The sequence below is a fragment of the Phalaenopsis equestris genome, unplaced genomic scaffold (genome assembly GCF_001263595.1).
Source record: "Phalaenopsis equestris unplaced genomic scaffold, ASM126359v1 Scaffold000878, whole genome shotgun sequence".
Classification (NCBI taxonomy): Eukaryota; Viridiplantae; Streptophyta; class Magnoliopsida; order Asparagales; family Orchidaceae; genus Phalaenopsis; species Phalaenopsis equestris.
Genome location: NW_018165318.1, coordinates 754,319 through 769,892, shown reverse-complemented (window position 1 = coordinate 769,892; position 15,574 = coordinate 754,319). Strand labels below are relative to the sequence as shown.

The 15,574-nt window shown below is 35.6% G+C and overlaps 1 protein-coding gene across 3 annotated transcripts; it reads left to right on the top strand.

Moving 5' to 3' along the window:
- Positions 1 to 1,220: 1,220 nt before the first annotated feature.
- On the top strand, positions 1,221 to 15,363 carry LOC110032154 (pentatricopeptide repeat-containing protein At1g61870, mitochondrial-like). Of its 3 annotated transcripts, none has more exons than XM_020735680.1 (3): positions 1,221 to 2,540; positions 14,713 to 14,846; positions 15,120 to 15,363. In XM_020735680.1, the coding sequence occupies exon 1, from the start codon at positions 1,307 to 1,309 to the stop codon at positions 2,519 to 2,521; it is 1,215 nt and encodes a 404-aa protein (XP_020591339.1). In that variant the 5' UTR covers positions 1,221 to 1,306; the 3' UTR covers positions 2,522 to 2,540; positions 14,713 to 14,846; positions 15,120 to 15,363. The 3 variants fall into 3 exon arrangements, with proteins under 3 accessions (XP_020591339.1, XP_020591338.1, XP_020591340.1); XM_020735679.1 differs by having other exon boundaries at positions 15,110 to 15,363; XM_020735681.1 differs by having other exon boundaries at positions 15,043 to 15,120.
- Positions 15,364 to 15,574: the final 211 nt, after the last annotated feature.

Genomic DNA, 15,574 nt, shown 5'->3' with positions numbered 1-15,574 from the left:
TTAATTTAAATGATTAATAATAAAATTATTTAATAAATTATCAAATTAATTATAATTTGATAAATTTATTTGTAGTTATTTAATAAAAAAAGAGATTTAAAGTATTAAAATATTTAATAGTTAATCAAATTAAAATATATTATTAATTAATTAATTAGTACAAAATGAATGTTAAATAATTATTTGATATCTAATTAATTTAATGAATTTTTAAAAACATTAGGTGACCAATTATTTAAATTAAATAATTAGATTTTATCATTATATTGAAATAATCAAATTTTAATTCTATATTTTTTATGATGACCAACATAAAAAAAATAAAAAATTAATTCATACATGGGTTATGAACGTGTTTCTTAGGATTTAACTAGATTTATTAAATTGCTATCAAATAATTTTTTGGGATTTATCATTCTAGAATTTATTAAATCAAAATTTACTAAATCTTAATAGCTTAAGACTCTGTTTGGGGTTGCTTAACCGCTGCGGCGACGTTTCGAAAACGCCGTCTCACCATTTGAAAACTATATTTGAGCAGCTTATCTGAAAATGCAATTGATTTTTTACATACACGGAAAAACGAGTTTAGACTGTATAAGTATAAGCTGTCCCAAACGCAGCCTAAATCTAATACGTTGCATACATGGCTTTAATGAATAAAAATGGCTTGGACCAAGAAGATAGAGACATATTATTCCGTCAAATCCTCTTAACCTGCATCAGAATACGAAAATCATGAAGAGTCAAACCATCGCTGCCTGAGTCAGAGGCACATTCATGTAAAAGGCCTGACCCCAAAATGTATCATATACATAGCCCACTATTCTAATGTATTGACATTTTTTAGGAGATATTTGATGGGCTTATCAACATAATGTACATCTAATTTTTTATGGATTTAACATGAATCTATGCAAATAAAAAATAATTTAAGGAGCGAAATAAATCAAATTTTACTCTCCGTTGAAACGTTAATATAAATTTAGTAAATCCATGTGTGAATTTTGATAGATCTAATGAGAAGGAAACACAAATTCAGATTTAGTAAATTCTATTTGACTAAATTCAAAATACCACCAAGCCCCTCCTTGATGTATTGACATATGACATATCTCATGACATATCTCACGGCTAAACCTCAACTTTCATATATAGGCACAAATAACAATCCAATCTATAATATAACATACAAAATTACATTATTATCACATTTTAAAAGTGAGATATATCTTTCTTCTAAAACATCATTGTGTTTTGTATGTAAGTATGATAGGTAAGCTCAGGCGGCCACCCTAGATCGTCTATGCTGCCACATTTTGTCCTCCGTCGTTCCTTCTTCTCCCTCCCACCTCGCCGCCTCTCAATCGCACCCTCCCAACATGAATCCCTTTGTCTCCTTCCCTCCGATTCCACCTCCATCTCTCCACCGGCCTCCGTCCACCCCCTCGCCGTCGGCGATCTCAAGCAACGCGCCTTAGCGGCAATCTCCCTCCTCAAATCGGAGACCGATCCCTCTAGAATCCTCACAATCTGCCGCTCCGCATATATCTCCCCCGACCACCATCTCGGCCGCGCGGCTCTTTCCGTCGCCGTTTCCTCCCTTTCTTCGTCCCCCCGCCACCTACGCTCCTTCCTCGCGCCTCTCCTACACTCGGGTCACCATCTTCCCCACGCCATCTCTCTCTTCGGCCAAGCCGGTCTCCTCGACGACGCCATCGCCGCCTTCCGCTTGTACCCTTCTCTCCGCTCTCTCAATTCCCTCCTCTTCGCTTGCATCCTTTCCAATAAACACCGCCGAGCCGGTGAATTCTTCCGCGACTTCCCTGTTTCGTACCGTATTAAACCAAATATTGTCACCTACAACACTGTCACAAAGGCCTTCTGCGAGTCCGGAGGATCCAGAGCGTTTTATTCATATTTGGATGAAATGGTCCGCAAAGGAATCAAGCCGAATCTAACTACATTCAGCATCGCTCTCGCGGGGTTTTACCGCGAAGAGCGGAGTGATGACGTGAAGAAGGTTCTTTGGCTAATGAAAAAGCATGGCCGGCATGCAGGGTTGTCTATATATAATATTAGAATTCAGAGCTTATGCAAGCTTGGGCGACCGGATGAGGCGAAGGAGTTGTTGAGGGAGATGAGAGTTAGGCGTAGGAAGCCGAATTGTGAGACTTATGATCATTTGGTGTTAGGGTATTGTTGCATAGGAAATTTGGATGAGGCAAAGAAGGTGTTTAAGGAGATGGGCAGGAGAGGGATTGCTCCACAGAGTAGTTGTTATTTTACTTTGGTACATTATCTTTGTAAAGGTGGGGATTTCGCTTCGGCTTTTGAGGTGTGCAGGGAGAGCATGGAAAGGAACTGGGTGCCACGGTTTTCTACGATGAAGGTACTTGTGGATGGGCTTGTAAGTACTTCACAGGTCAGCGAGGCTAGGGAGATTCTTGGAATGGTGAAGGGGAAATTCTCGAGAAATGCCGAGTTGTGGGAGAAGATTAATGAAAGCTTGCCTATATAGCCTTTGTGAAATTGTTGAGGTATGCTTTTATGTATAATAAATAGTGAAATTTTATTCTGAAAAATTAGTCATTGCTCCAATAGTTTTATTGCAAGGAGTTTAAAGATTCAAAGTCTAGTCTTTCAACATTTCAGATAAATTAGCTTATAATGATGCCATTACTCGCTTGGAATATATTTTTTGTGCTACATAATTTGTGGAACCCAATAATTGAGAAATAATGCCATTTCTGTTCCTTATAAAGTTAGACAAGATATATTGTTTGTTCCTAAAGCTTCAATAATTTCCTAAATCAACTCCGTTAGGAAAAGATCCAAGCAATCTTCAACATGCGTATGTTAAAGTCCAACCACTTTATCTTCTCACCGAAAAGATGGATGAGGTTTGTCTGAGATCCCTTAGCAATCGACCTGTACACCTTAAGGACAAGTACTATAAGTGATAGCACTCAGCACTCAAAGATATAATGAGGCTAAGTTTATTTGGTATTTTTAAGTTAATTTTCTTCCTGCAGCTGTCTATGTGGGCAAAGTGTTAAGATAACTAATTCATTATGAGGATTGCATTAAACTCGATCATAGGTAAAACAAATGGAGATGAAATGAATGCAAATTGTTGATAACACAATGTCTCATGCATTCGATGTACAACCTCATAGTTGCCACCAGTCAACAGTAGGATAGGGCAAAGTTGAACTCCTAATTCTTGACAAGTTAATTCAGCTAGAAATAATTGAGATGCTTTTAAATCAAACAAAAATATATGTATAAACTTATCTCAATTTTATATTGTACAAATAATGAAGCGGGGTTTTCTCTTGGATTTGTGGTGAGCCAGTATAAAAATTTTAGGATTGATTGATTGGTTGTTTTAAACATATTGAGTTCTAAGCCTCTATGTTCATGCTCCTTCCATTATGCTTCTTGTCGGCAATGCACTTCTTTGAATCACATTCGTTACTCACAAGCACTTCCAAGGACAATCCTATTAGATTTATAATGACAATCAAATCCCAATTAAATCCCTTTTCGTTAATATTTATTATTTCTTACCTACTATTTCCTTATTATACATTCATTTTTGCTTTATTTTGTTTTATTTCTTTCCTATTTATTTTATTTTGCTTTATTTCTTTCTTTTGTTGTGCCTACTGTAATTGGGTTTAAATACCTCCTTTTCTATCAATAAAATTATGTTGGCTATTCCAATTTTCAACATAGTATCAGAGTCTAACTCTAAATCCGAGCTGCAGTTGACCACGCAAAGACTCCTAGTCGCCGGTCTCCACTGGCGGTTCCCTGTAGTCGTCGGCCACTTCTGAAATCAACAGGAGCAGTCGCTGGTTCCTTCTACTTTTCGTCTGCAAGAGCAAATCGCCGGTTCCTCAGCCTTCCGTCTGCAAGAGCAAACCGCTGGTTCCCTGCTCTTTCCATCTGCAGGAACAAGCCTCCGCTTTCCGTCAACAGGAACAAGCCTCCGCCTTCCATATGCAAGACCAAGTCACTGGATACTTGAAGGTTCTCTCTATTGCTTGTTTGACACCTTCTCCCACCAGCAGCAGATTTCTACGGAGACTATCCAACATCCGTGCAGGTGTTCAGATACATGTAGTTGTACCCGTCTACCAGCGATTCTGCTAGAATTCGTTGATGGCTCAGAATTACAACCACGTCTCCTTTAGCGCAGTAGGAAGTATGACAAATTTGTCCAACACTGGGCCACCTTCAGGATGTGTTCTTGAATCCATTGGAGGATCGACTCCAACCTCCGCTCTCTTGTAGGCCTCAGGACAAAAAACCAACATGAATTTCTTGATCACAACTCATAAGTTGAATGACAACAACTTCCTCCGATGGTCCCAAGCAGTCTCTTTGTTCATCAAAGGATATGAGAAGTTCGGTCACCTCAAAGGTATGATTCGTGAGCCTCCAAAGACCGACTAACATATGGAATTTGGGAGGTCTGAGAACTCCATGGTCGTGTCATGATTGATAAACTCCATGAAAACATCAGCTGGTCATTCATACATGTTCTTTCTCAGCTAGTGTTCTTTGGACGACTGTTCGTGATACCTACTCGGATGTAGGAAATTCTGGTCCGCTCAATGAGGTATCTAAAAGGATATGGGAGGTAAAACAGAGGTCAAGGACCGTGACCCAGTACTATAATGACCTTGTTGCATTATGAATGAAATGCAGCCTGTACTACGATTACCCTTGACCCATTGACTTGTCCCTCTTCCAGAAGATCGTAGAAAAAGTTGTATGTTCCAATTCCTTGATGGCCTTAACAAAGATTTTGACGAGGTTTAGAGTCGTATTCTTGGTCGAGATCCTCTTCCTTCTGCTCGCATTGCTTTCATCGAGATTCATCAGGAAGAGAGCAGGAGACTTATATGCTCGGCACTTCTACACCTTCAGCTGAGTCATCCGCTTTGATCATGTCATCGCGGATTGATTACCTCACTTGTGATTATTGTCACAAACCCAACCACACTCTGGATAAATGTTGGAAACTTCACAATAAACTGACGTATAAACCTTCAGCCAAATTCTCTGCTGCCAAGTGACTCACGATGACGATCGAACAAGGCACAACTCAACCGACTCCTACCCGGAACATTCCAAAATTCTTTGAGTCACCGACAAACCAAGTGGAGCAATTGATAAAGCTTATTGGTGCCAATCAAGTTTTTTCAAATATGTTGACCTTCCATGTCCAACAAAGTACTCTTTCTATAACTCTCACAGTTTATTCCCCCTCTAGTTTATAGATTATTGATTCAGGAGCCACGGATCACATGACTGGATGTTAACAAAATTTCTCGACTTATTATTATTGCTCTGGAAAAGATATAGTCAGGATTGATGATGGTTTTTGTAGTTCCATTACTGGTAAAAGGGTCGATTTTATTAACAACCGATCTTACTCTGGAGTCTGTTGTACATTTTCCTCAGTTGCAATGTAACTTGTTATCTGCCAGCAAATTGATGAATAATGTTGATTGCGTTGCTAACTTCTCTTTCAATGGTTGTGTTTTTTAGGATCATCATTCGGGGAGGATGATTAGAAACACTATGAGGGTAGCTGGATTCAACTACTTCCAAGAGAAGAACACGAAAAATAATAACATAATATCCCATTATGTTATTGCATTGTCGTTTAGGCCATCATGATTTTCAATATTTAAAAATGTTGTATCTTTTGATATTTTTTATTAAAAATCATTCTATTTTAGTTGTGAAACATGTCAGTTAGTCAAATATTATCGGGTCTATTACGCATCCCACGCACTCCATACGCTCATTTCTCCCTCATTCATAGTGACCTATGGGGACCTTCTCGCACTCCCAGTTATACTATTAAAAGGTGGTTCATGACTTTGATTGTTGACCACACTCAGATGATGTGGGTCTAAATTTTAAAAGACATATTGGATGTTGTCGTCACCTTTCAAAGCTTTTACACCTTTATTTTAATTCAATTCAAATCTCATATTCAGGTCCTTCAGATTGACAATGTCTGTGAATTTTTCAACTCTATTTTTGGTGAATTATTGATGAGTGAGGGCATCCTTCACCATAGCTCATGTACAAACACTCAACAAAATGAGGTGGCTAAGAGGAAGAAATGTCACATCCTCGATGTTGCTCGCTCCATTATGTTTCAATACAATGTCCCGAAGCGTTTATGGAACGATGTCATTGTCACTGCCACCTATCTCATAAAATAGAGTCTTCTATAAAATTCACAAGTTTTGAACCCCATTGGCTATCCTGATATCATGCTTCACTGTCAATCGGAACTTCTCCACATTAGACCTTAAGATTTTTTGGTGCATTGCCTTTGTTCAGAAGATTGTCCCCAATCTAAGTAAACTTAATCTCAGATCCATAAAATGTATCTTCCTTAGATTCTTTGCTACTCAAAAGGGGTTATCAGTCTTTTGATCCTACCATTAACAAAATTTATGTGAGTGTTGATTTCTTCTTCTTCGAAAGTGTTCCTTATTTTCCTAGCTTGGCCCCAAGTTATGGGGAGCTTGGGTTCTTAAACACTATCTCTTATCCTAGTCCTATGGATGTTCTCCCCATTGTTCCTGCTACTAAAGAGTCCCATGTCCTGGTGAGTGTACCGTTTGCTGAGTTCCCGGATCCGATGAATGTACCATCTTCTCCTCGATGCTCCTACTCTAGAACCCGCTACATTCTTGTAGGACCTTAACTCCACTTTTGGGCGACATCATCAGTGCGACCCCTCCTCCGATTGAGGAGGCGAGTTCTTCGAGTAAGATATGCAATCAGACATGCTCCCGCTATTCTAAGGCAAAATACATCTCTTTCCGTACTTTATCATTGTTTTACAGAGCAATGGCCACTATCCTGACAGACCATCACATCTCTGGTACTATTGAAGTTGCTGTTGTTGATCTTGATGGAGGAGATCAATGCCCTTTTAGCGGAACTATACCTGGGATGTCGTTAATCTTCCTTTGAAAGATCCATCATAGTTGAACTTGGTGCTGAAGGTCAACGACATCCCATATATGGTTTTGTTATAGGACATTCATTTCCTCTATTACTATCACAAAGATAAGGTTTCTATTTAAACTTGGAGAATGTCTAACTTTAGTATGCTTCCAGATTATTCCATTCAACAACTTGATATCAATATCACCCTTTCTTACTATACTGTAGACTTTGTTATCTCCCAAATAAACATTCCCTATATCACTCTTAGTATAGCTTTTAAATACCTCTTTATTGAGGCAAGCATGAAAAGATGCACCCAAATCTACTATCCAGAATTCAGTATTGACTGATAACACCGGGGAGTTACTTTGGATTTCACCAGTTGAGACATTAATAAAGTAACTACTTTCTTGTCCTCAATCACCAGCTTTACGTGGAGCTTTTCAATCTTTCTTGAAATGCCCTTTCTTACCGCAATTCTTAGGCTTGGATTTGCCTCTTCCTCTGCCTATATTGTTGCTCATATTCCTTTCCCTGTTATCAACATTCAACGTAGAACCTGAAGATTCACCATTCGTTGTTTTTCTGCAAACATCTTTATTCAACATCAAACTCACGATATCATTAAAGTTCATCTTTGAAGTCCAGGAAGAATTACTCACTGTCGTTACCAAACTATCCTAGACGTTAATGACGATAGTATCACTAGTGCTCTGATCTCATCATCAAATTAATCCTCACATAACACAACTGACTCGTCAAAGTGTTGAAGTTATTAAGATGCTCCGTCACTTAATTGCCTTCCACCATCTCAATTTTTAAAAATTTCTTCATCATAAAAACCTTATTAGAAGCAGAAGATTTTTTATACATCTTGGTCAGTGCTGCCATGATATTCGTCGTAGTTTTCATTCACAATATTGAATGCAATAGATGAGAAAAGCGTTAACCTGATCAAACCTAATGTCGTTCGATCTAACACTTTCCATTCCTCCATAGGCATAAACTCAGACTTCCTTGTGATTCCTTGTAATGACAAATATAATTTTTTCTGATACATTAAATCCTCCACCTGCGTCTTCTAGAAAATGAAGTTCGTGTCATTGAACTTCTCCACCTTGAACCTTGCTTCTTCAGTCATTGCTCCCACTTGAATCGAACCTGGCTCTGATACCAATTTAATAAGAAATTACAAACAAATAATTCCAAAACTTTACCTGGTTTCGAATCATCTTTAAACTAAACCACTCCACGAAATAATGAGATCACACATATTCAAAAAAACCAGAACAAAAATTTAAATAAAAAACACAATCAAAGCAACCGGAAAAACTCACGAGAATTTTACATGAAAAACCCCGAGAACAGGAAAAATTCACAAAACCACACTACAAGAAATTTCACTATGAAATTCAGAAAATTTTACAAAAGACTCACGCTAATTTCCTCTCTACACACAAAGAAACTTAGAAGGCTCGCGCTCCACAATCTCCCCTCTCTGATCCGACGTGAAAACACACGCCGAGATTTTAAAAATACTCCTCTCAAACTTTTTCTCCTTCCCCAGAAAGTTGTCGAAGAACATCAAAGGAAAATACGCCATACAACCGCTCAAAATTGGCTTAAAAACCAATTATTTTGTGTAAAAATTGCTCTTAGTGCATAGGCGCCCGGACTTGGTGCCTATGCATGAAAGTCTCTGTATCGCGCCTGATGTTGGGCGCCTATGCGCCAATAGGCTAGTGCATAAGTGCCGGCCTCTCAGGATTAAAACAACGCGCCCATTATAGGTGGGCACATATGCGCTGAATCTTCTGTGAGGAGCGCTTGAGCACCCATAAGTGGGCGCATATGCACCCACAACCTGGCGCATGTGTCGGGTGCTTGTTTGTGCTTCGGCTTCACACACACCCCAACACTTAGTTCTGCTCGCTACAACTGTTATGTGATAATAAGACCTTCATCAGCATTTCTCACAATCCAGTCCAATGTGATTGTACCAAATATGTGGGGATTGACAGACAGTTTATTAAGAAAAAAATTGAGTCCGGAAAAAATTGTGCCTTTTGTGCCCTCCATTGATCAACTAGTGGATATTCTTACCAAGAATCTTCCTTGATCTTTGTTTGATGACTTCAAATCCAAGTTGAACATGATTGATGTCTATGCTTCAACTTGAAGGGTAGTATTAAATTTATAACGACAATCATATCCCAATTAAATCCCTAGCCGTTAATATTTATTATTTATCGCCTACCATTCTCTCAATTATATATTTCCTTTTTTCTTTATTTTGTTTTATTCCTTTTCTATTTATTTTATTCTACTTTATTTACTTTTAATGCTGTGACTGCTGTAATTTGGTTTAAATATCCTCTCTTCTATCAATAAAATTGTGTTGGTCTATTCCAATTTTCAACAAATCTCATACAAAGTTTCCATTGTCTTTGCAATAAAACATTGCTTTGTCCCCAAATAATACTATCCTTTATGTACCTTTCCACATGTATGACATATTGGGGCAAAACTGTTTTTCTTTTTTGTCTACGATCCTTCTCCTTTGAAGGTCTTTCTTCTCTCTTTCCCAAGTCCATTTGGGATTGTATTTTCTTTGAACTCTTTTTTTGATAGAATGCATATCCTCCACCACTACTTCATAATTTTTCATTGCAAAGGAATTTGATAGTTGCTGGATGGAATTTTCTATCCCTTTCAAAAGAGAAAGCGCATTTGCTCTTATCTAGGAACCAACTTTAGCATAGAGTGTGACCTGTTAGTAAAGTTGAACTTGTACGAAACCACCATTATATATGTTTGAACAATTTGACCCAAGCCGGGCATCATTTATGGTCAATTTGACTTGAGTATACATTTAGTTTGAAAAACTGTCGTGAACTCCTCCAAGGTATTACGACATGTTTATGTCGTTGAGCTGTACACTAGTGGCCAATGTCCCTTTTTGTAGGTATGCTACCGTCAGTGCAAGATTTCTTTTCCTTCTCAACCTACAAGTGCCAGTTATCTATTAGAAAGAGGTTAATCTTTCTCGGAAATTCTACTAGCTTCAGTTTCAAGGAGCCCTTATATCACTGGTATTCCAACTTTGCTTGACTAATCAAGTTAAACACTCCACCCATAGCATACTTAAGCAAGGCATGTATGTGCCATTAACTCTGGAGTTAATCCGGCGGATATTTTAATAGTGATCATAGAACGAGTATTGATGTCTGCTTATGAAAAATTTTCCATTAGTCTCTATGGTATCCTGAGGTTGTCTTGACATTCTCTCAGCATCACCTTTTATCAACACATTGGTCGCTCCATTGTCAACTCCATTCTCTCGTTGTGCCATTTTATAAGAGAAGAATTTTAACATTAATACAAAGATTTGTTGTATTAAGTAGTAAAAATGTATTAACTTGCATTGTTCTACTCACTGTCTAGAAATCTTCGGCTATAAATATTTGATACCTATTGTCATCACTCTACCCAAAAGTCACCTAGGTTGAGTTATGAGATGGCCGACGCCAAGTTAAAGAGGATACATGCTCTGAACCATCAACTACTTTTGGTTCTTTGCTTCCAATAAGAATCTCCTAGTTCTTTTTCCAAATCGGTGAAGGCTAACTAATCCAAATCAACCCTTAGGATCGGGTTATCAATTTCACACTAGGCTGAGAATAAAGAATTCTCACTTTTAGAGAGTGGTGCAACGATAATGAATAAATCAATGGAGAAAACTAATACAAAATATATGTATGTAATTGCGTATATTGATTAGCTCATAAAGGCGAACTAGAAATAAACTAATTTGTGTAGTTACTATCACTGCATTATTTTTTTCACCCTTTTATATTAATAAATAAATTCATCATTAATTTTTAATACAAATTTCTAAGATAAGATGATAACTCATTAATACATTAAAATATTCATTTATTATCCTGAAATAATTCTCCCCATGTTCACGAATTCTGCATTGTAAAATTGCATTGTTGATTATGGAAAAAAAATATACTAGTGCATAAGAAAATAAATATGCAATGATGGCAGAAAGGAAACATGCATGCAAACTAAAAATGCAGTGCAAAACAATCAAACTAAGATGCAATGAATAACATGATAATTAAGATACCTACCAAAAAAGTCGGAATATTAACTCCCATTAATCATTACAAGTAAAATTTAAAGGAAGAATTGGAACCTACTATTCATTAATACATCAAATTTAAAGAAAGAATTGGTGACCAAACCGTGGACTTGTTGTTCAATTATTTAAGAAAAATAGGTAATATTGACGAATTGTGAGCATGAGAAGTGAACATTTTGGATAACAATAAAGATTAATATTACAAGATGTAAGAAACAAATTTATCACCAGTGAGATCTAATAAAGAGTGGGGTCTTCAATTTCATCTCACAAGTAAGTTGCAATTTGGATCATTTTGTTTTCATCCATTTGTCTCCATTATTATAATTTCTCCCAAATGCTTAATTCTTGTCACTTATCTTTGTGTGATTGCCCCCTCTTTCTAGAACCGACATTTAGCCAATAATGACTCAACTAATGGATTCTCCTTTTGATGACGTGCTTGTGTCTTGCTTCAGACATCGTTGATCGACTGCTCCAACTCCTCTCCACCATTCCACGCCCTACACTCACGAACATCTCTTTTGTGCCCTAGAGCTTCCCTTATGAGCCATGTTGTTTCCCCAACTTAGGAATTGGTTTTCTTTGAGTTAATGTGTCTCATGCATATCAAGGTTAAGTCTTTATGAAATTTCATTTTTTATTTGAGGTTTAGAAAAAATAATTAGAATTAGGAAAGTGGGAAGAAGAGGAGCTAGAGAAGATTGAAAAAAATTGTGTTTGATCTATTTATTATTACTTTAGATGTTCATCATATTCTCTTATAATATACTTTTTTAGCCTAAAAATTTAGATTTTTGCTAACATAAGCACTACGTATTGACTTTTACTACTTCCAACATTTATTTATTTCTTACAAACCAATCAACTAATTAATGTTCTTGACCTTTTGCATAAGGGTACAAAACAACATCTTAAAGAAATGGTTTAAAATTGTGCAATATGAGTCCACCTCAATCTCTTTTTGAAAAATTTGCAACGAGGATTACACCTCATTAGGTATAAGCCTTTTTGGGTGCTACATAATATTTATGCATCAGATAATGTGAGGCTCGCCTCAAGATGCTCTTCACTTCAGCTGTAACGAGGCATGCACTAGTAGATCTAAGGTTTTTCTTAAAATAAATTTAAGTAACCATATAATATATATTTGAGGATGTACGTGAACTCTTGAAGTTGTCTATGTTAGCATATTGATTATTTTAAAATTGAATAAATAGTCTTATTAACTAACATTAATTAATAAAGAGGAATAGAATTGAGGTTTAAGATGATGAGAAATGAAAAAATATGAATACAATTGTGTATAAGATGAGGAAGAAATAAACTGTTATGCCGATGATTTTAATGAAGTTTCATTGAATTATATAAATTCTATGGGACTTTTGAATTTATAATTTCTAATCTTAGCGATTTGTTATTTTTTTTATTTCAATGGAGGGCAATATTAGTGCGAGAGAGATTACTTGTATCGAGTATTTTAAATTGTTAGAATGTTATATTTTTTTATTTTTATATAACCATTTGTATTTAATGATTTAATATTTGGATGTTACTATGTTTCTTTTTATATTGGATAATTTCTTATTTTTACTATATTAGAATGTTATTATGTTATATTTTAATGTATTAATAGATTAGGATGTTAATATGTTATTTCTTATTCTATATTTTGAACTTAGTTTAAAATTTTTTTAATTTTGCATAATTTGTTGGTTTTGAGGCTTCCACCACACTCCACAAACAAAAAAGGCCTCAATACCTACTTGCATAATTTTAAATCTTTCTCAGAAAAGTTTAAGTCTTGTGAGTTTGATAAAGTTAAAGTCTTCAACTTTTAAAAGGACTAGTTAGTAGAAGCAAAGACTTGCGGTTTGTGTTCATAAATTTATGGGGTTATTGAAGGATCTTTTAATTATTTTGGAAGTTTATAAGGATTCACAATAAGAAAAGTGCAGTTTTTGTTTTCAAAATTCAAGTATTTTGAGTATATTCTTTCACATTTTTCTTTTTTCTAATTCTTTGAGAATCAAAAGGGAGGAAACCTCTTTTCCATGTAGATTTTCTTTTTTAATTTGCACTAGGACCAGCTTTTCACTTGTGTGATTAAAATGGATACATCTGGTTTGCGTTTTGGTATGACCGTCACGGTATTGGTGATTGTCAATGGTTTCAAAATTCATACTTGTTATTATGGGTACGATAAAAGCCTTGTGAATAGTAAAATTGTGAAAAGGGCAGTGAGAATTGATTTCTTTGGAACGTTTTCTAAGGTTATTGAATTATATATATTGAATGGAGTGTGGTGTGCTCAAATGTGGTTGGTATATTACTTTCTACAAGAGGAGGTAATATAAACACAATGGACTAATTGACATCAAACCTAGATTATGACTTTTGGGTTATGGGTCATCTATATTAACTTCACAGGCACATTAAGTTTATTGTACAAGTTTTTCATTCAAATAAAGAGTTAGAATTGAATGTTGTTATATCGTGTAGTTTGTAAAATAGTGGCCCATGTTAGATGCGATATCTCACCATTACAGAATCTAGTAGATAATAAAGCTCAACATAATTGTTATTATCAAGAATCAGCACACTTAACATAAATTATGCTACATTCTTTTGAGCGAAATGATTCAAGAGCATTAGTGCTTTAAGAGATTATTGAGGAGGTGGATGCTCACGTTTGAACTCCTGAACTTAGTTCGGCCCAAAAATTGAAGAGATCCTACTATTGTTATTTCAACAATGTAGGAGAGAAGTAATAAAAGTAGGTTTATTCTTGCTTTAGCGGATGAAGATTTTGAAGTTTGTGAAGTAAATAAATCAAAGACGGGAGAGAAAGAGAAGTAGAATAAATTAACTCTTTCAAGGGTGTAGAATCAGGTGTGTGATTGAAGTAATGCATTTGCATATCTATTTTAGCATGTTTCAATTATATTATTGTAAAACTAGCATTGCTCAACTTATAAAATTGTACAAGTAGTATTTAAATCTATATTTCTAATTGTATAGTATTTTCACAAAGTTTCGGTTCTATTATAACAAGCATTGTGTAGCATTCAAATTTACTATTAAGTCACGTATGAACATGTTTTAAACTTATTGGTAATCAAATTTCAATCTTTTAATGGTAAATTGAATTGGTTGGAGGATAAGATGGAGGATGTGATCAGGAAGTCTGGTATTCTTGCTCTTCAAGTTAGGGTGTTGTTGGGCCGTTGGACTCGCAAAGTGGATAATCTTCTCCGGGCCATATATTACTGACTTCTTTAAAAATTTTATGATTATTTATTTAACATTCATATTATAATTAATATCAAGTTGAGCATGTTTTATTGTTTTAGTTTTATCATTTGCTGAGTTTTGATCGCCTTATTCAAGGATTTCAAGGTTGTCATTATCCACCCTGTCCTTATTTGATGTTATGCTTGCCACTATTTCACTTTGAGTCATGGTTAAGTTATCATTGTTTTAGTTTATATTTATATCATATGATAATTACTTAGTTTTTAGTTTAACATTTTTAATTTAGTTGCCATTTTTTTTTATTTTTTTTCTAGTTTGCTTCTCTTGTGCATCATAAGAGTTTGCCAGCGTGAGAGATGTTTGGGAAAATAATGATGCGAAACATTTTATACCTACCTCAATGTTGCTTCTCGTGAAGCCCCATGGAAGGCCAACACGACTCACACTGGTAATGTCCATAAAGTTTAGTTTGTAATTTTTATGGCTGTTTTTAAGAAGTTATTTTCTCCGGCACAGCTTTATAATCATATTTACAAAAAGTTTTAGCCGACCCAAACAAATGCCAAGATCATCATTTATTTAAAGGCATTCACAATTATTTATGCAATCTATCATTATAAGAAGATCATGCACTTTCTTTATAGTTTTTAGTTGAAGGTTTCATTATGGCGGCGGAGTTCAGAATCGGACATCCAAATATTGCTTTTGTAGCTTTCTGTAGGTCATTTTATTGGCAGAGCTGATGCCGTGCAGGCTCCTTATCTAGGCAGAAGACGCCATTGGAGGCCTCCAACTTAGCTTAACCTGATCCAGCCAAATTTTTCATTGCAGAGGATTTAATAGTTTAGTTTGTATATAATCATGTAGAACTCATGAAGTTCAATTACATTGAAATAAAAAGATAAATATTATTCGCGTCCGACTTCTCATGTTGTTTTATTTGGCAGCAATGTAGCTCTACAAAAATGTGCATAGTAATATATTGTATTTCATTTAGGTATGTTTGGGACAGTTTTCATTCTGCTTTGCTTTTCAGGCTGCAATATAGTTCTGTTTGAGAAATTACTTGTTATTTTTTAAAAATTTTTGTGATAAAAAATTATTTTTTTCAACCTAATGTGCGTTGGCTGTCAAAAGAGTTACGGTCTAACCTTTTGAAAATAAAATAAATTTGTA